At 40.8% G+C, this 25113-nt stretch overlaps 2 protein-coding genes across 2 annotated transcripts; both read left to right on the forward strand.

The window, feature by feature from the left end:
- Positions 1-6442: 6442 nt before the first annotated feature.
- Positions 6443-7291, forward strand: LOC141703419 (uncharacterized). The gene has a single exon (XM_074506957.1). The coding sequence runs from the start codon at positions 6443-6445 to the stop codon at positions 7289-7291; it is 849 nt and encodes a 282-aa protein (XP_074363058.1).
- Positions 7292-15633: 8342 nt separating this feature from the next.
- Positions 15634-20504, forward strand: LOC141708713 (uncharacterized). The gene is made up of 4 exons (XM_074512467.1): positions 15634-16532; positions 16720-18137; positions 18681-19394; positions 19587-20504. The coding sequence occupies exons 1-3, from the start codon at positions 15769-15771 to the stop codon at positions 19355-19357; spliced, it is 2859 nt and encodes a 952-aa protein (XP_074368568.1). The 5' UTR covers positions 15634-15768; the 3' UTR covers positions 19358-19394; positions 19587-20504.
- Positions 20505-25113: the final 4609 nt, after the last annotated feature.

Consider the following 25113-nt stretch of genomic DNA (forward strand, 5'->3'; position numbering starts at 1 on the left):
CTGCTCTGATACTAATTGAAATTCAAAGGGCTTGATAGATAGTATTATATTCTAACTGTTAAAGCAAATGGGACAGTTTCTTATGTAAATGGGACAGTCCCTTTATAAATGAGACAGGGTATGGGACAGTCTCTTATAACTGCAGCATGAAAATAACAGTAATGTAAATGCAGTATGCTGAAAACTAAATAAAGTAAAAATACCGGAAGTTTTTACTTGGTTCGGTCCCTACACCTAGTCTATGGCCTACATCCAAGTCCCTATGCCAACTAGCATAGAGAATGTATTATATCAACTTTAATAAAGAACTTACAGTCTTTTCTTGATTACAAAAAATAGCACTTGAAAGAAACTCTTTCCCAAGCTACCTTACTACCTAACCCACTGTTATTCCTCAGCCTTCTAGCTACCTTGCTATACTTTGAAATCAAGCTTGCCACAACCCGGCACAAAGTTGATATGAATACACGCAATAAATAATAATTAAATATTACAACTCAAACTATATCTTGTTCGACTGAATTTGTATCTCGGATAAAATGAACAAGAAGATGTTTCAGATGATAAAAGATTGACGTGAAAGCATTAGGGCAAATCTGAAATCGTGAGTTGTATTTATAGACAAAGTTCTAACAGATTTTATTTTCAAACAAATGATAAGATAGATAAGATTTGAAACAAGTTTGTTTGAAAATATTTGAATAAATGTTGAAAACTAATCTGTTAGTTTGTTTGAAATAGATAAACCAGGTAAAGATAAGTCTTGAATGATTCAAACTTGGTTTATGGGATAGGGTTTGTTTGAGATGAGAGTTATCCAGTTAAACAAGATTTACACAAACCCTAACAAACTTATTCTGTAGAATATCTTGATTAAAACTGCATAGCTATAATCTCGGATCAGATGTCTGTTACAATCTTTTGCTTAAAACAAATCATCATAGAATAACAAAAGCATATGTTTGAACTTACTTGCCCGAGGATGAACTATATTAGTGCTTCGATTTAAAGACCTCTGCGCACAATATCCTGGACAGTGGGGAACCTAAGATCATCCCATCCATCAACCTTCCCACTCTGAACAAACATAGAAGCTTTTATTTGCTAAGAAGGGTATACACCATATTCAAGCGACTAAATTCATATATATGAACCTTTCGCAGTCCCATATCCTTTTAAATTCCGTAATACTGAGCATTTGTGATCATGATACTCACTAGATCGAAGTGCATGGGTAATACCTTCTACATAATCATAAATTGGACATGCGAAGTCATAGGTATATTTATTAAACTCATAGAAGCTACATACTTAAACCTGAACAGATCAATACAGCCATGGATGACATCACTTATTAAGTTACTAACTTATTAATTAAGAAAATCCTCAACAGATAAAAGTAAAATAAATAAAAAATTACACTTTTTCACCCCTATAATATATAGAATTTGCAAACTAAACTTGGATGACATGAATACTTAGATATGCTCTAAATCTAGTGTGCATCCTTTAGGGCTATGTTAGATTGATACATATATTGCATCCTTAATCCAAAAAAATTGAATGATGAAGTCATAATAACTGCTTGTACAAAGAACATAAATACACAAAAAATGAATAAACTTGAAACTCATCGAACACTTGAAATTAATATCATTATGTACGTAAGTTCTATGAGCATAAATTAATGCATGCACTCCCTAAATAACGAGTGTCATTGATGATACTTGTCTTAAGGCTGCCACTTATGTAAAGATATAGTAACACATCAATTGTCACTCTACTGCCAATTCTGAGTTGCTTTGTTTGCTTACTGATTTATCTAATTATCTTAAGATGCCCCAGGGTGCCATATATGAAACATAAAAACTCTCAAAATAGTTTGTTTCGGTAGGATACCACGTATCATTAAGGGTTGTGAGGCATTGGGTATGTAAATCTGGAAAGCATAGCCATTCCTATAATTTCACAGGGAGGTGTTTTGCATATTTAATCCATGAGTTCTCCAATTATAGAGAGAATCAATTAGAAAGTGGAATTAGATTCAATAATTGTATAGGGGTAGTTCATAACATATACATATATTGCATGACTAAGAAAATACATAAAAAGTAGAAACAATCAAATATCTCAGGATGGCCACTTACTACCTGATAGCCCATAATAAATCAGGCTCAAACATAAGATCCCAGGACACGTGGCGGCATCACCACCGTCTAGGTTCCCGGGATCCAGAACGTTCCTACGGTCTGGATCTGATAGTACTCTGACGCATTCAGCGTTGACCTTGAGTAGCCCAGGACACGTGGCAACATCACCATCGTCCAGGTACCCGGGATCAAGGACGTTCCTCCGGTCCAGATCCGATAGTACTCTGACGCATCCCAGGCGTCCAGATGCCCTACAGTCCAAAAGGCCAACCTACGGTCCAGATGAAAAGGGACAAACCCCTAAACCCTAGTAGGAGGCCTATAAAAGGTAGAACAGAAGGAAGGTTACAGGTTACAATCTTACATACCCTCTCTCTCACATATACTTACATGCACACACGTACTCCTCACAAATATATTTGCATAATCCCAACTTTTCCCTCCTTCTCCTCCTTAAAAACCCTTTCTCATTCTCACGCCGGAGGTGCCACGGGGACGCCACCCCCCTCCGGTTCTGTTTTGTAGGTTCCCACCCTACAGCCACACTGCGCAACGCTGCCTTTGCAGTCCAAAGGAGTTTGAGTCCGGGCCCAATAAGGAGAAGGCCCCGGGGTGATCTGGGATTATCATTGGCGCTCGAAGGAGGGGTGAACCTCCGACCAGTGGTGCTCATATCCGCAACCCCACCTCCCAGAAACTTGAAACACCATCTCCCAGTAAGAACGCTAATACCCATCTCTTAGATCCGTTTCTACAAGTTTTATTATTGTAAGTTCATAGCACTTTTAAATAACCATGACTACGAGAAAAAGCAAAGCAGCAGTGTCCGCCTCTTTCCTGCCGCCTCCTCCCCAACCCAGGGATGGAGACATGGAAGACCTGGACGGAGGGTTCCCCATAACCCAGACTCCCTCTCAAAATCTCCAACCAGGAGACCAGAGAATAGTCATTGAAAAAGCTGCCCACAAACACACAGGGGTCACCACAAATCTATGGGGAAGCATGACCCCGGAACAGATACAGGCGGCCATGGACTTGTGGAAAAAAAAGCAGAACGTCGAGCCTGAGGCCCGCCCAGGGGATCAGCGAGAGCGGTCTGGGGAACGGTCCGGAGAATCTCGGGGATCCGTCTTCGACCGGATTGCGAAGAATCTAAAAAAGCCACCAGAGGACGCCAGAGATGAAATAAGAAGAGCTGCCCTCCATGAGAGAATCCGGAAGGAAGAAGAGGCTAAAGCCCAGGAATCTATAGAAAGGAGAGTTCGGGAGGAGGAGGCCAAGCTAAGGAGAAAGGCCCACCGGATTCATGTTTTCTCAGACTCGGAGCCAGAGAAGGAGTCCAAACAAGAACAAATGGCCCAGGGCCTTCGAGACCTTAAAAGAAAAGTGGAGGGCGACATGGAAGTGGGGGCAGCAGCGACCCCGTTCACAAAGAGTCTGGAATCCACCCCCAGAGAGTCAGGGCTAAAGCACTTCAATTTTGACTCTTTTGATGGGTTGGCTGACCCTGAAGAACATCTGAACTATTTTTAGCAAATATCCAATATTTATGATTACAGCGACCTGACTAGATGCCGATTCTTCGCATCAACATTGAAGGGAGGTGCCCAGAAATGGTTCAGCCGCATACCATCCCGGAGTGTGGACTCCTGGAAAGACTTCCGCGAGATATTTTTGAAAAGATTCAGGGCCAACCGGATGAACGAGCTGCAGATGTGTCATCAGGAAACAATCCAACAAAGAAGCAAGGAACCCCTTCCGGAATTCATCAAAAGATTCCAAGAAGCGGTCAACCAAATCTCCAACTTAGAAGAAAAGGAGGTAGTAAACATCTTTCAAAGAAACTTGCATCCGATATCTTGTGAAGGCTATGTTAAAGACCTGCTTCATAGGGAGCCCCAAAGCCTGGCGTCAGCATATGCGTTGGCATCAAAGTTCATAAAGGAAAATGATTTCCTCAAATCAATGAAGATGAACAGAAGAATATATGATGATGACGAGTCTCCGGAGCGACGCTCGTCGTCCCGGAGAGACAAAAGATACAAGCTTGATAGGCAAGCCAACTACATTCAGCAGTCCCGGGGAACCCCACCCCGGGACACGTACCCTGAATCAAGGAAGAACGAAAGGAAACCAAAGGCCAAGAAGGAACCCAAGCCGGAACCAGAGTGGACACCCCTCAACAGGCCCCGAGCCGACATTTTGCGTGAAGTCAAGGGAAAACCGTTTTATTATCCGCCAAAACCCTTGCTAGCACCTCCCGAAAACAGGGCCCAGGACAAGCATTGTGGCTATCACGAAGATCATGGCCATACTACTGAAAATTGTTTCTCCCTCAAGATGTTCATAGAAGACCAAATCAAGAAAGGAAACATGAACCAGTATCTTCAAAGGGGCTCGAATGACAAAGACAGAGTCCCGGGAAGAGGCAAAAATGTGGTGAACGTTGTTTTCGGGGGCACAGCCTCTCCACCGCGGAGCCTGGATCGGGAGAATGATGTGATGATGATCCAGACTCTGGAGGACGAGCCGATTTGCTTCTCTTATTCTGATTACGAGGGCCTCAATACCGATCACAACTTGGCATTAGTGGTGACCCTTGACGTCGCAAACAACGAGGTAAAAAGAATTTTAGTTGATAATGGTTCATCTGCTAATATCGTATTCGAGCACACACTTAACAGGATGGAGCTCGGACACCTCAGAATGGATCCCTGTCTTGAAGACCCTTTGTACGGATTCGGGAACACCATGATTCCAATCCGGGGTATCATCTATCTTCCCATCACCTTTGGAACCGCACCCCGACAGGTCTCCCATATGATGAAATTCTATGTGATAAGCACAACCTCCTCATACAACATGATCCTTGGTAGGCCCACTATCACAAAGCTCAGGGCGATCCCCTCAAATATTCACTTAAAACTCAAGTTCCCCACCCCAGGAGGCACTGGAGAACTGAAAGGAGACAGAGAAATGGCTGGTAAATGCTATGGTCAAGCACTCGTCATGGCAGAAACAGAACCGGAAAACCGGAAGAAAATAATGTCCCTACCCAAGGGACAAAGCCGAAAGAAACATCGAGAGCACCTTAGTAAAAGGGCCCGTTTGGATGTGAACATGATCGAAGACTCCGGATACAGCGTAACCAACGCGGAGGCCCGGATTCAAAAATTTGTAGAGAGCAAGGAGAAGACGAAGGTAGAGCCTGCCCAACAGACAATCGAGGTAGATTTGGAACCCGGGAACCCCACCCGAAAAATCAAAATTGGAAAAGGCCTGGAAACCACATTCCAAAAGGAGCTCATCGATCTACTAAAAGAATACGCTGACATATTCGCCTGGTCCCCGGAAGATGACATTAATCCTCTCATACCTACTAATTGATGTACTTGAGACGCATTTCCTCTAGCAATGTAGATCCAAAGCAAAAACCAATCAAACAAAAGCGAAGGAACTTTGTCCCGGAGAGGCAACAGGCAATCGACCAAGAAGTCGAGAAGTTGTTAAAGGCAGACATAATCTGTGAAATTAAGTATCCGGACTGGCTAGCAAACGTTGTGCTGGTCAAAAAACCCAATGGCAAATGGCGAATGTGCATGGATTATACAAACCTCAACTCAGCGTGTCCTAAAGATTCTTACCCCCTGCCCAACATCGACCAGCTGATAGACGCGACCTCGGGCCATGTCATGTTAAGTTTTATGGATGCCTTCTCGGGTTACAACCAGGTCAAGATGAATCCGGCAAACATCGCGAAAACGGCATTCATCACACACCGGGCCATCTACGCTTTTGTCATGATGCCGTTTGGGTTAATCAACGCCGGAGCAACATACCAAAAAATGATGAATACCATCTTCAAAGAGCAGCTGGGCAGGAACATGGAATCTTATGTTGATGATATGATCGCTAAGTCGGTCACAATCGCAGAGCACATCCAGGACCTTCGGGAGGGTTTCGATAACTTGAGGAAGTACAACATGAAGCTGAACCCGGAGAAATGCGCGTTCGGGGTCCCTTCCGGGAAGTTTTTGGGTTTTCTGGTCAGTGAAAGAGGAATAAAAGCCAACCCGGAAAAGATCAAAGCTATAATGGAAATGACAGTTCCCCGAACTCAAAAAGACATCCAAAAGCTCTCAGGATGCCTAGCAGCACTTCGAAGATTTATCCCAAAGTTGGCAGAGAAATGCCTACCATTCTTCGAGCTGTTAAAATGAGCCCAGAATAAAAAGCTAATTGACTGGACCCCGGACTGTCAAAAAACATTTGAGGAAGTAAAGCGACATTTGATGAACCCGCCTATTTTATCAAAAGCAAAGCCCGGAGAGCCCCTTTATCTCTATATCGCAGCCGGAGAAAGAGCAGTATTCTCCGCACTCATCCGGGAGGAGAATGGAACGCAGACCCCGGTATACTATGCGAGCCAAGTCCTGAAAGATGTTGAAACCCAGTACCCAAACTTGGAAAAATTCGCACTGGCCCTCGTGCACTCGAGCAGAAAGCTAAGACAATACTTCCAAGGCCGGGAAATCAGAGTAATCACTAATCAACCACTTCGCAAAATCATCCACAAACCGGACGCCTCCGGGAGGTTAGTCAATTGGGCAATCAAGTTGAGCCAATTCAATATCAAATTTATCCCGAGGACAACCATAAAGGCCCAGGCGTTGGCCGAGTTTGTCATGGAATGTACTTTTCCAGAAACTCCCGAAACGCCTGAAACCAGTTCCAAAGGAGAAAAAGAGTCTAACAACCGAGATCCTTGGACGTTACATGTTGATAGCTCGGCTACAGCCGAAAGGTCCGGAGCCGGCCTGATCCTCTCCAGCCCGGATGGATTCGCAATCCAACAAGCCATCACCTTCGCCTTCAAAGCAACAAACAACCAGGCTGAATATGAAGCCCTACTCTCCGGACTCCGGTTAGCTAAATCCCTTGGGGTAAGGAATTTAACAATTTACAGCGATTCTCAGATTGTAGTAAGGCAAAGCAATGGTGAATATATCGCAAAAGACCCTAAATTGGCCCGATATCAAGAAATGGTTAGAGCAATCCTGGAAACCATCCCGGACTCAACCATCTTTCAGATAAATATAGAAGAAAATGCGAAAGCAGACGAGCTGTCCAAGCTCGTCTAGAATACCTCAGATTTAAGCAGCTCGGTTTACTTCGAGGAGCTCGGAGCCCCCAGCACCGATCGGCACGAAGTGTATGTGTTAGTAGCCCGGAGAACTGGATGACACCTTACATAGCCTACCTCAAGGACGGTACCCTTCCGGAAGATCAGAACAAAGCCCGGTACCTCAAGTATAAGGCTGCACGCTTCTTTTTAGAAGACAATTAGTTATACCGGAGAACCTTCTCTATACCAACTATGAAGTGCGTTGATCCGGAGGAAGCGGATTACTGTCTCCGGGAGGTTCATGAGGGGATCTGCGGGGATCACCTAGCCGCTAAAGCTCTAGCTTACAAGGTCATCAAACAAGGCTATTACCGGCCAACAATCCACGCTGATTCAGTCACCTATGTCAAGAAATACAGCAAGTGCCAGAAGTTCAGCAACGTACCAAAACAGGGTTCAAGCCTCCCGGGTTCCATCCTCTCCCCGATCCCATTTGCTGTCTGGGGAATTGACATCATGGGCCCATTCCCTCGGGAAAAAGGGGATCTCCGTTATGTTCTGGTAGCAATAGATTATATGACTAAATGGGCGGAGGCCAAGGCTATGAGAACCATTAACCAGCAAGACTGCATCAAGTTTGTGGACATGATTGTAATGAGGTTCGGGATCCCGATGGTTTTAATCTCGGACAATGGTCCACAGTTCATAGGTTCGGATTTTGAAACCTATCTCAAAGAGCTCGGGATTAGACACAAAAAAGCATCTGTTGCCCATCCACAAGGGAATGGACAGGTTGAGGTCATAAACAGAACCATACTCCGAGGCCTAGAAAAGAGACCGGAAGATTCCAAAAAGAACTGGTCGGACGAACTCCCGAAGGTTTTTTGGTCATACATAACTACCCCCCGAACGGGAATCGGGGAGACTCCATTCAAGCTGGCCTACGGTACTGAGGCCCGGTTACCGGTAGAGACCGGATCCCCTTCACATAGAGTGACCAAATTTGACGAGGTCTTTAACATAGAAGGCCTCAGGACCAACCTCGAACTGCTGGATGAAGTAAGAGATCGGGCCGTAGAAAAAATGGAAAACTACAAGGAAAAAACAAAGCTTTACTTTGCAAAGAAAGCCAAGATACGAGAATATGAAGCGGGAGATCTAGTGCTCTGGGACACTGAAGCCTCAGACCCAACTAACCAGGGAAAACTACAGCCGAATTGGGAAGGCCCTTATATAGTCAAAGAAGTGGTCCGTCCGGGAACTTACAAGCTGAACTACCTCAGCGGAACCGAGGTCCCCAATACCTGGCATGGAACCCGCCTAAGGAAATTCTACCAATAAGAAAAAGGTGCACACTCTGGAAACACACCTACATCTATAACATTTTGATGTAAGCATTGTCCTCATTCACCCCAGAATGTAATTTTTGCTTTCAATATGAATGAAAAACTCTGCTTTAAGCGTTCCATAGCTTGAACCAATTTCATTACGTTCCTTTATTTGCTACCAAATCTAAACAAACACAACCCACGTGTATTTATAAAATATTTTTCTATCAAGTTGAAAATTACCCCTACCTGGGGCCCTATAAAAGCTCAGCCCATGAGTATTCATAAAGTTTTATTAAGTTAAAAAATTTTACCCCATCCCGGGGTTCACTAAAACACAACCCATGTGTCCTTAGGAAAATTCCTAACTACTCCTCAAATTCTAAGTTCTAAACATGCAAATCAATATGAAAGAAACGAAGCACAATAACATTAAACTACCCCGGGGAAACACACCCCGGGGAGGCAAACCGAGATCATTCAAATTATAAACAAATTTAAAAAGCCAAAAGGCTTAGTTCGGAATGACTTAAGATAAAAACAAGGAAAGAGAAATTGCATGCCAAAACTCGGCAGAGTCTTCAAGCTTCGACGGCAGAGTCGGCGGGAGGCGAAGGAGGCTGCTCTGGTTCACCCTCTGGTACGGGAGGCTGTTCAGCAAGTGGCGACCCGGAGAAGGAGGGAACATTGCTGGACGTCCCAACACCGGACTCCATTGCCCGGACAGCTTCCTTTTCCTGCTCCAAACGGGTCTCCTCTTCTATATACTTCTCCAGGAAGACGTCTATTGTACCATGAGGCTCCTCTCCGAGATACTTCGAAGCAACATTCCAGCAAATCTGGATCTTCTCCAGCGCTTTGTCATTCAGCTCTTCGAAATACGCAGGAGTTCCCCGGAACCCTGCCAGAACCTCCTCGGGAGTGGGCCGGGCGGCAAGATCATCCTTCAACTTCTGATTTTCAGCCCTCATCTCCCGGACAGAAGCTTCAGCCCAATCTTGCCTCTCCCAGATCTCATCCAGAATCTTCTTATGAGCAGCAGCCTCCCTTGCACTGGCCTCCCTCAACTCCTGGATCTCCCGGGATAGCCGCTCGGATTCAGTTTTATAGACTTCAGCAGCATCAGCCTTCGCCTAAAGGCTCCGGGTTATGCAAACCAGTCCAGCAACCCGGGAGTTAGCCTGAAAACAACATGAGTAAGAATTAGGTAACACAAAGACAAGAGCACAAGAAGGCAAGTAAGAAAGAGGCTTACAGCAGTAATATCCTCCTGAAGCCCGACCAGGAAGTCGTCGAGGGGCTCCTTCCTGTATTTCTTCCTCTCCGCCGTGCTGGCATAATTCTCAAACAATTCCCTCCGGCGAGTCTCCGGGGTAAAACTTGCAAGCAGGGCCTTCAAAGTTTCCGGAGTGTCCGGGGCCACATCAATAGCAGCTTTCTTTGAAACTGGGCCCTCAGAAACATCACCACTTTTGTCCCCGGAACTCTCAGGGGCGCCCTTCCTCTTTCGAGGTGCTGGAACTCTTATCACATCCCCCTGCTGCACATCTTCGGCCCGGGGCTCGTTGATCACGATTGTTGTCCTCCCCGGGCGAGACGGCGCCACCTTCCGGGCCGCATCATCACCCTCTCCAACCTTCTTCTTCCCAACATCCACGCTCGTCATTCCCCCAATCCTTCGCAGCTTGGCCGACAGATCTTTAAGTTGGGAAAACATATTCGGGGGGTAGGGAATCAACTTCGGAATACCTGAAAAGGAAAAAAATAAGATATCAGTCCCGGATACAAGCAATCAATAAAAGTTACAGTATCAAAATAAAGCTAAGGCAATAGACTTACATCCGGCAGCATGCATGTTCTCATTGCAAGTAAAATAGTCCCGGGTCCACTGCATCCCAAGTGCCCCACAGAAGGCATAAACCATCGCGAGAGCTGCTTGCCCGAGCCGCTGGACCGGAAACCTATCTGTTTTAATTTCAAGTTTATGGAGTGGCATGAACTCCAGATCCCCACCCCGGACAAAAATGAACTCCCGGTGTCATCCCTTAAGCGACGTCAACATACTAACCGGGAGAACCATCTTATCAGAGGGATACCCACAATCCTCTATCCTAAACATGAACTCGTAAATCGGCCGAGCGGTGGATCTCTTAATTTTAAAAATATGATGAAAAAGTTTGAAGGTGGGGAGGTAATTTTTGGCATGACAGCAAGCTAAGAACCAGCTGATCCATTTCACCGAGTTCAGGGCTAGCTGAGTAAAAGGGATACCATAAACATCCCGGCATAGGGATTTGGTGAACTGATGTAACCCGAGGCGCATGCCCCGGAGATGCTCCAATGGAATTCCAACCCATCCCCCCTCCGGTCTGTGGTATACCCTTTCATGCTCCTCAGGCCATCTCCACTGGTATGTGTCGTCAAGGTTAAAGGAAAGCCTAAGGGCACCATCTACCTCGGCGTCTGTGTATTTCTCCTGGACCTCTCTATGAACCGCCCCACACTCATACCTAGTCCCCGGGGCGGTGAAGAACTTCCTATCCATCTCATCCTCATTATAAGGCTCCCGGCCTCCCAAACCATCCGGGCCCCCATATGCCTCGGATAAATCTCTGTAATAAAAGCTCAGGGGCTTGGGATTCACTCTGCACTGGACAAAGTATTCATCTACATCCTCCCAAGACCCATCCGGGTTAGACAGGGTACCCCCGGGGCCTAAAACTAGGGTCTGGGCTAAAACTTGTTGAGGCTGGTCAACCCGGGGAGGCATCTCTACTGAACTACTGCTAGAGGAAGAAGAAGGGTAGAAGGAGTTTAAGTTCGCCTAATCCGACAGGACGCTCGGGATACCGATTCCTAAGGGTAGCAATACGTTTAAAATGACTACCTGGCATATACTACACGTGTCTATATAAACGCACCCCGGAGTCAATGCCAAACCCGAACCCAACAACAAAACAAGACAAAAACAGAAAAAGTTTAGAAACAAATCATGTACGTATCTTACCCCAAAAACAAGATCTGCAGCATATACATACATATACAACCAAAAAAACATATATCAAGAACACACCCAGGGCTCTTCAACTTTCTACACCACTAAGAACCCACTGATTCACATACAAAACTACCAAAAACCCACATTTTCGCATGATAAAATGGCAAAACTTATGATATTCTCACAAATCAACCACAGAACCACTATGAAAAACGTACAAAACCCACACAACTACATAAACTCGAGGCAGAACAACAAAGCAGTTGCAAAAATAATGGAGAAAGGCGCAACAACTCGCACAAATTAGTGACATGCATTGCGAAAACAAAAGAAAATAAATGAAAGAATAGAAGAACGAAGAGCTTACAAGTAAGCAGGAGAAAGAAGAAGGCTTCAAACTCGCAGAAATGGATCTCCAAAAGCTTCGATTTTTCGGTCTTTCTCTCAAACTCCTTTATCGCGTAAAAGGAAAAAGAATGGGAAGACGACGGTATTTATAGAAGGAAGGGGGACATGTGAAAAGTTTTTGCAAGTGAAAATTAACCCCCCCACCCACGTGGCAGAACCCAATTAGCCCCAAAAAGTAACTGCACAACAGTTATTACATGAACTGTCACGTAATCATTATGTGGGCGCGTCGTTTTAGGAGAAAAGGGGGGGAAATAAAAAACTGTACACTCAAAAGATACGCATAAAACGTGTATATCTTTGACCCCGGCTGGAATCCCAACAGCCGCCTGACATCCCCGATTCGCAGCAACAGCTTTTCAGAGTCCGGACAAATCAAATGTCAGGAGTGAACTTGCCCATCAAACCGTGCCCAAAATTTGAATTCAAAATCAAATGACTAGCCAAGTCAACCCCGGAGTCTCATCCCCATTTGACCCCGGGGTTAGGGGACAACGAATCAAACCCCCAAAATTTTCCAATGTATTTCAAGGAATCCCACCTTGAACTAAAATCAAATGACTAACCAAGTCAACCCCGGAGTCTCATCCCCATTTGACCCCGGGGTTAGGGGGCAGCAAAACAAATCAAACCCCCAAAAACCTTTCTAAGTATTTCAAGGAATCCCACCTTAAAGCTCAAGGCCAATGACTAACCAAGTCAACCCCGGAGTCTCAGCCCCATCTGACCCCGGGGTTAGGGGACAGCAAATCAAACAACCCCCAAAGCTTTGCAAAGGCGTCGCGGCACAAAGGCAATTACTCTACTCCCCCATCCGGGTAAACCCGCATAAGGGAGTGGGGGGCAAATGATAGTCCATAATAAATCAGGCCCAATTAAAGAGGCCCAGGGCCCAAACATAAGATCCCAGGACACGTGGCGACATCACCACCGTCCATTCCCGGGATCCAGAACGTTCCTACGGTCTGGACCTGATAGTACTCTAACGCATTCAGTGTTGACCTTGAGGAGCCTAGGACACGTGGCAACATCACCACCGTCCAGGTACCCGGGATCAAGGACGTTCCTACGGTCCGGATCCGATAGTACTCTGACGCATCCCAGGCGTCCAGATGCCCTACAGTCCAAAAGGCCAACCTACGGTACAGATGAAAAGGGACAAACCCCTACCCTAGTAGGAGGCCTATAAAAGGTAGAACAGAAGGAAGGTTACAGGTTACAATCTTACATACCCTCTCTCTCACATATACTTACATGCACACACGTACTCCTCACAAATATATTTGCATAATCCCAACTTTGCCCTCCTTCTCCTCCTTAAAAACCCTTTCTCATTCTCACGCCGGAGGTGCCGCGGGGACGCCATCCCCATCCGGTTCTGTTTTGTAGGTTCCCACCCTACAGCCACACCGTGCAACGCTGCCTTTGCAATCCAAAGGAGTTTGAGTCCGGGCCCAACAAGGAGAAGGCCCCGGGATGATCTGGGATTATCACTACCAGTCACGAAACAAGTTTTATAAGACTCGTGAGGTCATAATATAAAACTCATGTATATAAAACCATATAATTTAATCAATCTATTACAATGGAATAACATTATCGACTAATGCCATGTACATGCAAGTAAATTCACTGAAACCAACATTCTGACAAACCACGTAATTCCTCAAAATGCACTAATTCACATTATATAAATATCTATTTTGAATAATCAAACCCCAAATGCCACAAAGTATACAATCCACCGATATTAATCCATGCTATAGGAGACATAATTATTTTGGAGAACCACAGTCATGCAATTAGCCGCAAAATTCATATATTCATCCACACTAACCCCAAATATAAAACCGTGAAATGCTACGCAACTTACTCCTACCACAAATATAAGTCAGTTACTCAATTGCAATTGCAGTGTTTGAATAATTGGTAGAGCTGTAAATGAAGAGCGTCGTTCGTGAACAAAACTCTGGATCATCTCGTTTAAGTGAACTTGACCCGTTTCATTTGTTTAAACCAACCGATCATGAACATGAAAATAGTTAAAGGAGCCGAGTTTTTTGTATGTTTGGCTTATTTAGTCCGGACTCGGCTTGGATTCGGCTCGAACTCGGTAATGCTCGGCTCGAATAAGTTTATATATATATATATATAATAAATAATAAATATTTACTAAATGCTTGTATAAAATTTTTTAAATAAAATTTAAGATATATTTGGGGAAAATAGTAAGGGCATCTCCCGCTTATAAATATTATATTACTGGTCTTAATCTTAGGTTACAAATCTTATATAATTTATTCATATTCCTACGCCGTATTTTATTGTGTTTTAGTTTTTCAAAAATTTTAAATTCTTATAATATAGTATTTATAATATCATATTCAAATCATTTTTATTAATATTTATATGAACAATAGTGTATTTTTATAAAATTTACAAGAAACTGTATTTTGTTTTGTTATAATTGTGTAACTTTCTCGGATTAATTGAAATCTCTTTGAGAAAATGAATATCAATTATTCAATTTTACAGACTTGTCAAAAAAATCATAAAATTATCAATATTTTTCTCAAAATATAAAATACAAATGTAAAATTTGAATATTCTACATCTTCAAGTTAGTTACCTACTAGAGGGAATATGTTACAAAAAAGTGTAGAGTGCGAGTGTATTTATAAAATTTTAAAATTAAATCTTAAGGTTGGTCGATTAAAAAATTTATACGTACCGTTAGTGGAATAATTCGATCATGTTCGAACTCGGCTCGAGTTTGGCTCGGCTCGGTTGTTCATGGACAAACTCATATTCGGCTCGGACTCGGCTCAGTTATAAACGAGCCGATCATGAACATCAATTTTGGCGCGATTCTTAAACTCGGCTCGGCTCGTTTAAAAATAATGTAAAACTCGGCTCGCCTCTGTTTGTTTGCAGCTCTAACAATTGGACTTTAAAAGGATAAAACGGTATTTCATCTTCAATAAATTTGTCTCAACATTATTTTTAAAAGGATAAAACAGTCTTTTACCTTGAATAAATTGTCTCAATATCATTTATCCCCAAAAAAATCAGCTTACAAGTTAACGAAAATGGCAGGGGAAATAAATCAATTGCCAAAATAATTATATAATGACACATGTCATATTTTTATTAGATACATGTAAATATCCCTACATTCACATTAATAACATGAATTAGATAATTTCATACTGTCACATCACTCTGTCATTGTAACAATATTTTTGTGTACCTCTGACATTACTAGTAAGTTTAACACTTAAAATTGATGTAAATACATATGACAACGTCACTCTGTCCGCACTTAATTTTTCATGATAAGATATGTTATGGACTAGCATCCTAGAAATAAATGATCAATAGATTATAAACGTAGAGAACCTTCATGATGCATATGCAGGATACAACCGGGCTCACATTGCCAGCTTTTGATTAATCAAGAATTTACTTTTAGATTGCTTCTTCCTGAATTATACCTGCACCCTTTCTTTTAATTCTTTGAGTAATAACTTAAGAAACTACAGTCAAGTATCACAATATCTTTTTCTTTCCTAAAAGCCTTCTTGTATGGTGTCTCTTTTGCTCCTTTGCGTGTATGCAAAGGTCTGTTAATTATACTTACCTTGCACAAATTGTTGAAATCGAAATTAAATGTTAATGGATATCTACTTATAAGAGAGATGTCATAAATTTCTTTCACCCTACCACAATCAACAAGCTCAAAAAACTAGAAAAAAGAAAATGTTGCATCACATTTGCCACAAACATTCACTGATCCTGCAAGAGAATTACCATGCTAAAGAGGGTGATGTGTGCCGAGGTTGTAACGAACAAATAGTCTCAAAAACATTTGTTTTTAGTTGCAAGTTCGCCAGCAATACAGCTTCCGGTACTAGTAATGTGGATGATGAATGTGTTAAATTTCTACTCCACAGAAGTTGTGTTGAATTACCTCCAATCATGGAATATCCAGGATTCCAGAAACGGTTGCTTTTCCTCGATTCTCGCCCCTTAATGCCGGAAGGGCGTCACCCTCTTACCTGTAACATCTGCAACTTGCGATGGGATTGGTTCATCTATTGCAGTCCCGGTCAGGAATTTAATGTTTGTATCAAATGTGCCATGTTCCAACTTCAGTCCTTGGAGGACCGCAAATTCGACCATCCTGCTCACAGTCAACACCGGTTAACATTGCAACCGCATTTGGCCTCGTTCGGATGTGATGCTTGCAAACATGAAAAAATCAAAGACTTGTTTTACGTATGCACCAAATGTCCATTTTGGATGCACAAGAATTGTGCTGATGCTCCGGCCTCTTTCCAAATTAAATTTCACCCTCAACACCCTCTTGTCCTCTCATACTCTCTTCCGCAGCTCTATCAAAAATTTGATCAATATTGTAGACTCTGCAATAAAAAGCTGAATCAGTTACATTGGCTCTACTTTTGTCCCAAATGCAGATTTTTTGCGCATTTTGATTGTGCTAGATCAAATCCGACGCGGAGGTAGTACTTTGTTGAAACATCAATATTTACAGTCCATCTATATATCTATTATCTATCTACTGATATATTAACCTAGGCATATAAATTTTTTGTTTTGTTTCCGTCTCCATGCATATTTTTTTTAGCCATAGATTAATTCCTGCCGAAACTAATTAATCTTATTTTTTATGGTAATTTTGATCTCCAGGGAGAAAAAAATGTACGATTCCAATTTGGTGAACCTTCCGGCAGCGGATGAATCATCCATGAATCTATTGCTTGAGCAATTTGTGAAGGCATCGAGTACTCCGAACCACAATGACAATATCGTCTATAGCACAAAAAAAGGTATTAAACATTGGACTCATGATGAGCATGATTTACTACCCCTTTCTGTTAACGAGTCAAATAATCGGAAAGATGATGATGGAACATCCTTGCTTTGTAATGGCTGTGTCAGACCCATCCGAACTGATGGAAATCTATTCTTTGGCTGTGTTCCTTGTCAATACTTTCTGCACAAGATGTGTGTAGAGTCTCCCAAAGAGATTAAGCACCACCTTTGGCCACATATTACTCTTCTTGCAGGTAAAGACAATGAACCATACAAGTCTTTCTACTGTGAAGCTTGTGGAAGTTTCTGCAGTGGTATATTCTTCCGCGGTTTTCAGGAGAGAAAAATTGATTTCGGATGCATAGTTCTACCACCATTAGTCAAACATGAAGCTCACCGTCACCATCTATATCAAGTTAAGACAGGCCTTAAATGCAAGGCATGTGGATCAGATTTTACTGGATATCTGCAGTACCGGTGCGCAAAATGTAGTGATTTCTATATTTGTGTAAAATGTATTATGAGGCCAAAAACATTTAAACACAAGTGGGATCGTCATCCACTTCACTTGATATATGATCCTGGTATGGTCTCGGAGCATCAACACGACTTCAATTGTGAGTATTGCTCCGGAGATATAGACACAAACTTATGGTTCTATCATTGCAGTGATTGTGATCTTTCATTTCATATAGGATCATGTTTTGAGTTCTCCAGTTCTCTTACGTACTCAAAAATCAAGTTTGGAGCTACTAATACTATAGACAAACTTCATCCTCATAGCCTCACATTTGCTATGAACAGAAAAGTTTGTAACTGTAAAAGTTGTGACCAAAATGTATCATTGGGCTGTCCAGTCCTTGAATGTGCGCCCTGTAAGACCGTATTCTGTTACGGTTCACAACATGAACAATATCTGGAAAATAAAAAATCTGAGGAGTACTTTGAAAGTTATATTCAAACATTTGAAAAGAATAGTTTGATCTTTACAAAAGGAAGCACTTATACCTTCAATCTGAATGATTTATCACATGCTTTAACCGAAGTTCTTGGTCAGGGAAGCTATGGAACAACCTATGAAGCTGTTTTGGTTGAAGGAACCTCTGTGGTGGTGAAAATATTAGCACGAGTATCAAAGAGACAGTCTAAACAGCATACGGAGTTTCTGTGGAGGATTAATCGGCATCCTAATATTGTGCCACTCTGTGCCTATTATTATGACCATCCCCGGGATTATATGTTTCTATTTCATGAATATATGCCAGCTAGCAGCTTGTGGTTAAGCCTACATGGTATGCATTCTTCCTCCCAATCTCTTGTATAATTTTGTCTATATGAGTTAGTTTCTATTAAAATGGTCGTCACTACCATTTTAATTTCAGCAACCCTCCCCGAATTTGTTTTCACCAAATTCCTCCGTTAACAATAAGAATGCAGGACATCAAGGAATCGAGTAATTTTGATTACTTTGTGACAGAAGAGGAATAATTATTTAATTTGTTAGACATAGGCAGATATTTATTGGAATGATTTGGGTCAGTTTCTCATCAAACCACTGGAATAGTATGCGTAACAAAATAAGTAGATTATCAAGTATAATTGTCCTGCTTCAACTGACAAGCATGTTTAGAAGTGACATCTCCTGCAGGCTCAACTTAACATATGCATCTGGTTTTGACTGTAGTGGTGTTCAAGTCTTATATGATTTAACCTACTGAATGTACTGCCAAGGTGGTATGATATATAAGACCCATGTTAATTGTAGAATATTCACTATGAATCTTCTGTCTTGGTACGACGTAATTGTTGACCTAATATACAATTTCCGACATCAGGTAATAAAGGAACAGGAAGGACTTCACTTGATTGGGAATCCCGACTAAAGATTGCGCTGGGAGCTGCTAGAGGAATTGCTCACATACATGCACAGGGCAGTGTCAGATTTACTCATGGCAACATTAAGTCATCCAATGTTCTTCTCAACAGAGATCTTGATGGCTGTGTATCCGATGCTGGACTAGCTTCTTTTAAGAATTATATACCTTTCAATCAAGGCTATCGAGCTCCAGAGGATACTGAACCTTTGAAAGCCACTCAGAAATCTGACGTGTACAGTTTTGGTGTACTCCTAATTGAAATGCTCACAGGAAAATCTCCAATAGAAATCTTGGGGGATGGTAACAATGTACTTGATTTACCTAGATGGGTCCAATCTGTTGTTCGCGAACAAGGGACTGCCCAAGTTTTTGACGTTGAGCTGCGGAAGTACCAAAACATTGACAAAGAGTTGGTGCAGATGCTTCAAATTGCACTAGCTTGTGTAGCAAAAGTGCCAGATTTGCGACCAAGCATGGATCAAGTTGTAAAAATGATTGAGGAAATTCGACAACGTGACAACAACTCAGGGAATTCGAGTGTGCACACCCCAACCTATGTTAGTGTGACTCAGGCACGGATTGTTGGATATGACGCATATCCGATCGTCGAAATCAAAAAATCTGAAATTCTTTGAGACACACGCGACATCTTTTATATTGATAAAAAGTATGGTAAGGATGATTGAATTTTAATCCCACGCCACTTTATAAGCTAAACAATTCCTTAAACTATATATATTAGAATTTAAGCTGCCGCCGGGGCTTTCATCGATATTCTCCCGTGAAATTATCTTTATTTTTTTCATTGTTTTTATCTTTGTTATTAGATTTTGATTTCTATTTTTTTCCAAAAATAATTTTTAGATCAAAAACCATTGGAGCATCCGAGTTTTCAATCTTCTCCAATTAAGCGTATGGTTCTTCGTTTTCAAGGGGTCCGGGTTCTCTTGTTTTTGTGGTTTATTTTGTGGATCTAAGACTTGCTTTTATTTTGTAATTTCAATTTGGTTGTAGTCTCTGCTTAGTGATAGTTTTGGCATTTCTCCCCTTTATTTGTGAGAGTATGATTTTTGATTTAATGATAAAAGAATTTATGGGATTGCAATTATGGTCGATAATTCAAACGAGATTAGTTGTGATGAAGTGGGTACATGTAAATATATCATTTTAATTCAATAAATGACGTGATTGTTTATCCAAAATAGATGATTGATCACTATCATTTATGTTTCATATTTATTCAACGCGACTATTTTTGTAGATGCCGTGTGACTTTGAAATCGTTGTTGCTTCTTTATTTCTTCTCACATATTTATTTTGAATCTTGAGTTTGGCGAATATTTGATATCTAAATTGGTCAAGATTGTATGCGAACTTCCCGATCTGTTGCAATACCCGAAATGGTACATAAAACCGAGAACCAGCATCTCGTAAGGTCTTCTTGCAAGTGACTGTTGGCGATATGGTTGCACCATGAGAAAATCCAAATCATTTTCTGCAAAAGAATCCTCCTTTGTGTTTGGTGTTTGTTGCGCGCTTCATGATCTGCTGCGTGTTTACCAAGTTGAAATGGAGATCGTCCATGATTGAGTCTTGTTCCTGTAACATCTACTCCAAACTGCTGCGCGTTTACTTACTATTGGAAATAAGAGTAATATATATGAGTTGAGCTCAAAAGTCCATTCACAAGTCCATTAGTGTAACTAGCCCAATATGTATACAATTAGTATAGTCCAGTTCATAGAATAGGTTATATACATTTTTGTCATTTAGCATAACAGATTTTCCCGCCATTATATCTTGTATATATACAGATCTCATATTGTAAAATGTAGTGAGTTCAATCAATAAACTTTTCTTTTTTCATTTTCAATCTTTACAAAATATCAAGGTATCAGAGCAAGATGATTCTTCAATGGCGACCTTCATCATTTCTGCTCAATTCTGGTAATCTCACATCATTTCTGCTCATCTCCTGTGATATCACATCGATCGATCTTCATCTTCATCAGGTTCTATAAATCATATCAAGATATCGTATAGTTAATTGTTTACGCAAGCATCTGTGTGTTGATTGATCGATAAAGATACAGACTAATCTGGTTCTTAATTGAACTTCTATGCTTCAGATTGATGTTTTTTAGGTTTTTTTTTATATACATATTAGCATCATTGTGTTTTTCCCCAATTTTTAATCTGAATTTTCATCCGAAACCTAATTTTGACCTAATCTTGCTAAAATCCTGGTGTTAGTCTTGTTTTCTTGTTTCAATTTCTACTGATCTTTTCTAAAGAACGATCAAAATGACTACACAAAGCACAAACACAGACAATATACTAACTCAAAACAGTAATGATACCTCAAGTATCTATTATATTCATCCTTCTGATGCATCATCAAATCAGTTAGTTTCTGTGAAGTTTAATGGTACTGGTTATCATAACTGGAAGAGATCTATGACGTTGACTCTATCTGCCAAGAATAAATTGGGATTAGTCAATGGTGATATTGTTGAGCCTGAAAAGAATGCTGTTGAATATAAACTTTGGGAGAGATGCAATGATTTGGTTATCTCATGGATTTTATTCAATCTTGATGAATCCATTGCTAAAAGCGTACTGTTTATGAGAACTGCCAAGGAAATATGGGATGATATTGAAGAAAGGTTTGGATATGCTTCAATGACACAGATCTACTCACTTGAACAGCAGATGCTTGAGATAAGTCAGGGACAGGATTCAATTTCAGAGTTTTTTACAAAGATGAAAACTATCTGGGATGGCATAAATGATGCTAATCCATTGCCAGTCTGTACTTGCAAATTGTGTACTTGCAATTTAACTCAAAGGATTGTACAAAAACAACAGGAGCAGAGAATGTTACAGTTTATGATGAAGCTGAATGATCAATTTGCTGCTGTCAGGGCTAATATCTTAATGATGTATCATATGCCAAATGTGTCTCAAGCTTATAGGTTGTTTGCTCAAGAAGAAAGGCACAAGGAGATATCAAATTTATCCAATCAAACTGAAGCAATGGCTTTTTATTCTGATAGAAGAAGGATTGGAGATCAGAAATTTGTCAACAATAGTTACACAAGAAAAAATCAGCCAAATCCTGTAATTCGACCATATGGTACTTTTGATGATAAGAATCAGTCTGGAATGAAAGCAAAGCCTTACTATTTTTGCAGTCACTGTAAGATACCAGGCCACAGTTATGAAAGATGCTTCAAAGTACATGGTTTTCCACCTGGTTTCAAACCTAGACAGAACTCAAGAGTTGCTGCTTTTTCTTGTGGAAATCAAGAAGATGAAAATCAAACTGAACTTGGTACTGATATGTCATCTGATAAGTCTGCCATCTCAATGGAGCAATACAAACAATTTTTAGCAATGATCGGAAATCAGCAAAGTGATGCTTCAAAACAGACAGATGAGAATGAATCTTCTAAATTTGCTATGCTAGCAGGTATTGTATGTCTTACATCTCATTCATCATCTGATTGGCTTATTGACAGTGGGGCAACAGACCACATTTGTCCACACCTTGATAGGTTTCAGGAACTTAAACAAGTGACAATAAATGACAATTATATTACTATTCCAGATGGAAGTCAAGTAAAAGTAATGAATATAGGAACAGTGAAACTGAATGAGTCAATTACATTGAAGGGAGTACTTCATGTACCTGATTTTCATTTTAGTTTAATCTATGTCAAAAGGATTTGTGATGACATGAATTGTCATGTTATATTTTCTGACAATAATTGTTTACTTCAGGCCCCTTCTCTGAACAAACCTCCAATTCTTCTTGGTAGCATGGTCAATGGATTATACAGTACAAAGAGAAGAATTGCTGAAAATCTTGGAGATCAAACTCAACTTTGTACTGCAGCTAAACTCAATACAGTGGATCAAGCAAAACTCTGGCATCTTAGACTTGGTCATCTACCTTTTGTTCAATTGTCGTCTATTGCTCCAGTAAACTCTATTAAAGAATGTGTCGAATCAACCGTTTGTCAAATCTGTCCAGCTGCTAGACAAACAAGACAACCATTTCCTGTAAGCCATATCAAAACTACTGATCCTTTTCAATTACTGCATATAGATATATGGGGTCCTTATAAACACAAAATGATTACTGGTTGTACTCAATTTCTCACCATTGTGGATGATTTTACTCGTTTTACTTGGATACATTTGATGAAATATAAATCTGAAGTTTCTGGTATTCTGGAGAATTTTTTGGTTCATGTCAAAACACAGTTTAATGCTAAAGTTTTAAGCATCAGATCTGATAATGCTTTAGAATTGGGTGCTGGACTGACTAAACTTTTATATATCAAATATGGTATTACTCACCAAACCACCTGTGCTTATACTCCACAACAAAATGGTGTTGTGGAGAGAAAGCATAGGCACCTTCTTGAAACCGCTAGGGCATTGAACCTTCAAGCTAAGCTTCCATCCAAATTTTGGGGTGATGCAGTCTTATGTGCAACATACCTCATAAATCGAATGCCATTGAAAAGTCTTGATTTTCAAACTCCCTACTTTAAACTCTACAAAGAATCTCCAACCATTGCTCACCTAAGGACATTTGGATGTCTTTGCTTTGTCTCTACAAACAAAGTCAATAGAACAAAATTTGATCCTAGAGCTATTGTTGGTGTCTTCATAGGAACTGTAATAATACTAAAGGTTACAGAGTCTATGATATGCTCAATCAGACTATCCTTATTTCAAGAGATGTGATCTTTCATGAGTTTTCTTTTCCCTTTTCTGTTATTTCTAGTAACAATTACACTCAAAAACAATATCTTGATCATATTTTCCTACCTCTAATGCCACAAATTCCATGTACAGAGGATGTTATTATTCATTCAAATACTTTATCTGTACCTTATCATTACCAGACTTCTACTCAGACAAATGTATCTGACTTTACTAACAACACTGATATCACATCATCTGAAAGTGTTGATAGTGCACATTCTTCTCAGAATCATGATACACCAGAGGTTGTCCAACAGCCTATTCTTAGAAAATCTTCTAGAACTGTTATTCAGCCTTCTTATTTACAAGATTATCTCTGTAATTCAGTCAAACATTCTTCTCACTGGTGCAATTTAGTTGCTCCATCTTCTTTACCAATTGCTCATCATGCATTGGTTTCTAGTCAGTCTCATATTACAGAACCTACCAGCTACAACCAGGCTTCTAGTAATCCACTCTGGGTTCAAGCAATGGAAAAGGAAATTCAGGCTCTTGAAGCAAATAAAACCTGGGAGTTAGTTCCACTTCCTGAAGGGAAGAAAGCTATAGGTAGCAAATGGGTATACAAAGTAAAACTGAATGCAGATGGATCTTTAGAAAGATGTAAAGCTAGGTTAGTAGCCAAAGGCTATAACCAGAAATATGGAGTTGATTTTGAAGAGACTTTTTCTCCAGTAGTGAAAATGAGCACAGTTAGGAGTATAATAGCTTTGGCTGCTAACAAGAAATGGAAATTTTTTCAATTAGATGTGAATAATGCATTTCTGCATGGGGACTTGATAGAGGAGGTATATATGAGTGTTCCTGAAGGGTATTCAAATCCTTATAATCTGGTTTGTAGATTGCAGAAATCCATTTATGGTTTGAGGCAATCTTCTCGACAATGGTCTGCTAAGTTGGCTAATGAATTGATTGATCAAGGTTATATTCAGTCTAAAAATGACTACAGCATGTTTATTCACAAGACAAAATCAACTATCACAATAATTGCTGTCTATGTAGATGATATTATCATCACTGGTAGTGATGAGTCTGCTATTCAGCAGATTAAGAAATATTTGGATGATACTTTCAGTATTAAAGATTTGGGGTTACTGCACTATTTTTTGGGGATTGAAATTACTTATTTGCAAGAAGGCATAGTTCTAACACAGAAGAAATTCACTAAAGAATTATTGGATTCCTGTTCTGATCTTGTTTTGCCTTTGAAAGCTGTCACTCCTTTACCTATCAATATCAAACTTTCTGTTGATCAAGGAGAATTGTATGCTGATCCAGCTCAATATAGGTCACTAGTTGGAAAATTCAAATTATCTTACACACACTCGACCTGATTTGAGCTACACAGTTCAACTTCTTAGTCAATATATGCATTCACCCAGAGTTCCTCATGTTACAGCATTGACACATACTCTGAGTTATGTTTCTCACACAGCAGGACAAGGTATTATGCTCAATGGTTCTACTAGTTTAACTCTACAGGCATTTTCAGATTCTGATTGGGCTTCCTGCCCGGACTCTAGACGTTCTGTTACTGGATATGTACTCATGTTAGGTAATTCTCCGATTTCTTGGAAATCCAAGAAACAGCATACTGTTTCCAGGTCTAGTT

Source organism: Apium graveolens, chromosome 2 (assembly GCF_009905375.1).
Source record: "Apium graveolens cultivar Ventura chromosome 2, ASM990537v1, whole genome shotgun sequence".
Classification (NCBI taxonomy): domain Eukaryota; kingdom Viridiplantae; phylum Streptophyta; class Magnoliopsida; order Apiales; family Apiaceae; genus Apium; species Apium graveolens.

Bases quoted from the DNA above. Each gene is read 5' to 3' on its own strand.
- LOC141703419 (XM_074506957.1), top strand. From the start codon at position 6,443: ATGAACCCGCCTATTTTATCAAAAGCAAAGCCCGGAGAGCCCCTTTAT.
- LOC141708713 (XM_074512467.1), top strand. From the start codon at position 15,769: ATGTTGCATCACATTTGCCACAAACATTCACTGATCCTGCAAGAGAAT. The intron at 16,533-16,719 runs GTAGTACTTTGT...TTTGATCTCCAG, and splicing joins AGATCAAATCCGACGCGGAG to GGAGAAAAAAATGTACGATT. The intron at 18,138-18,680 runs GTATGCATTCTT...TTCCGACATCAG, and splicing joins CTTGTGGTTAAGCCTACATG to GTAATAAAGGAACAGGAAGG.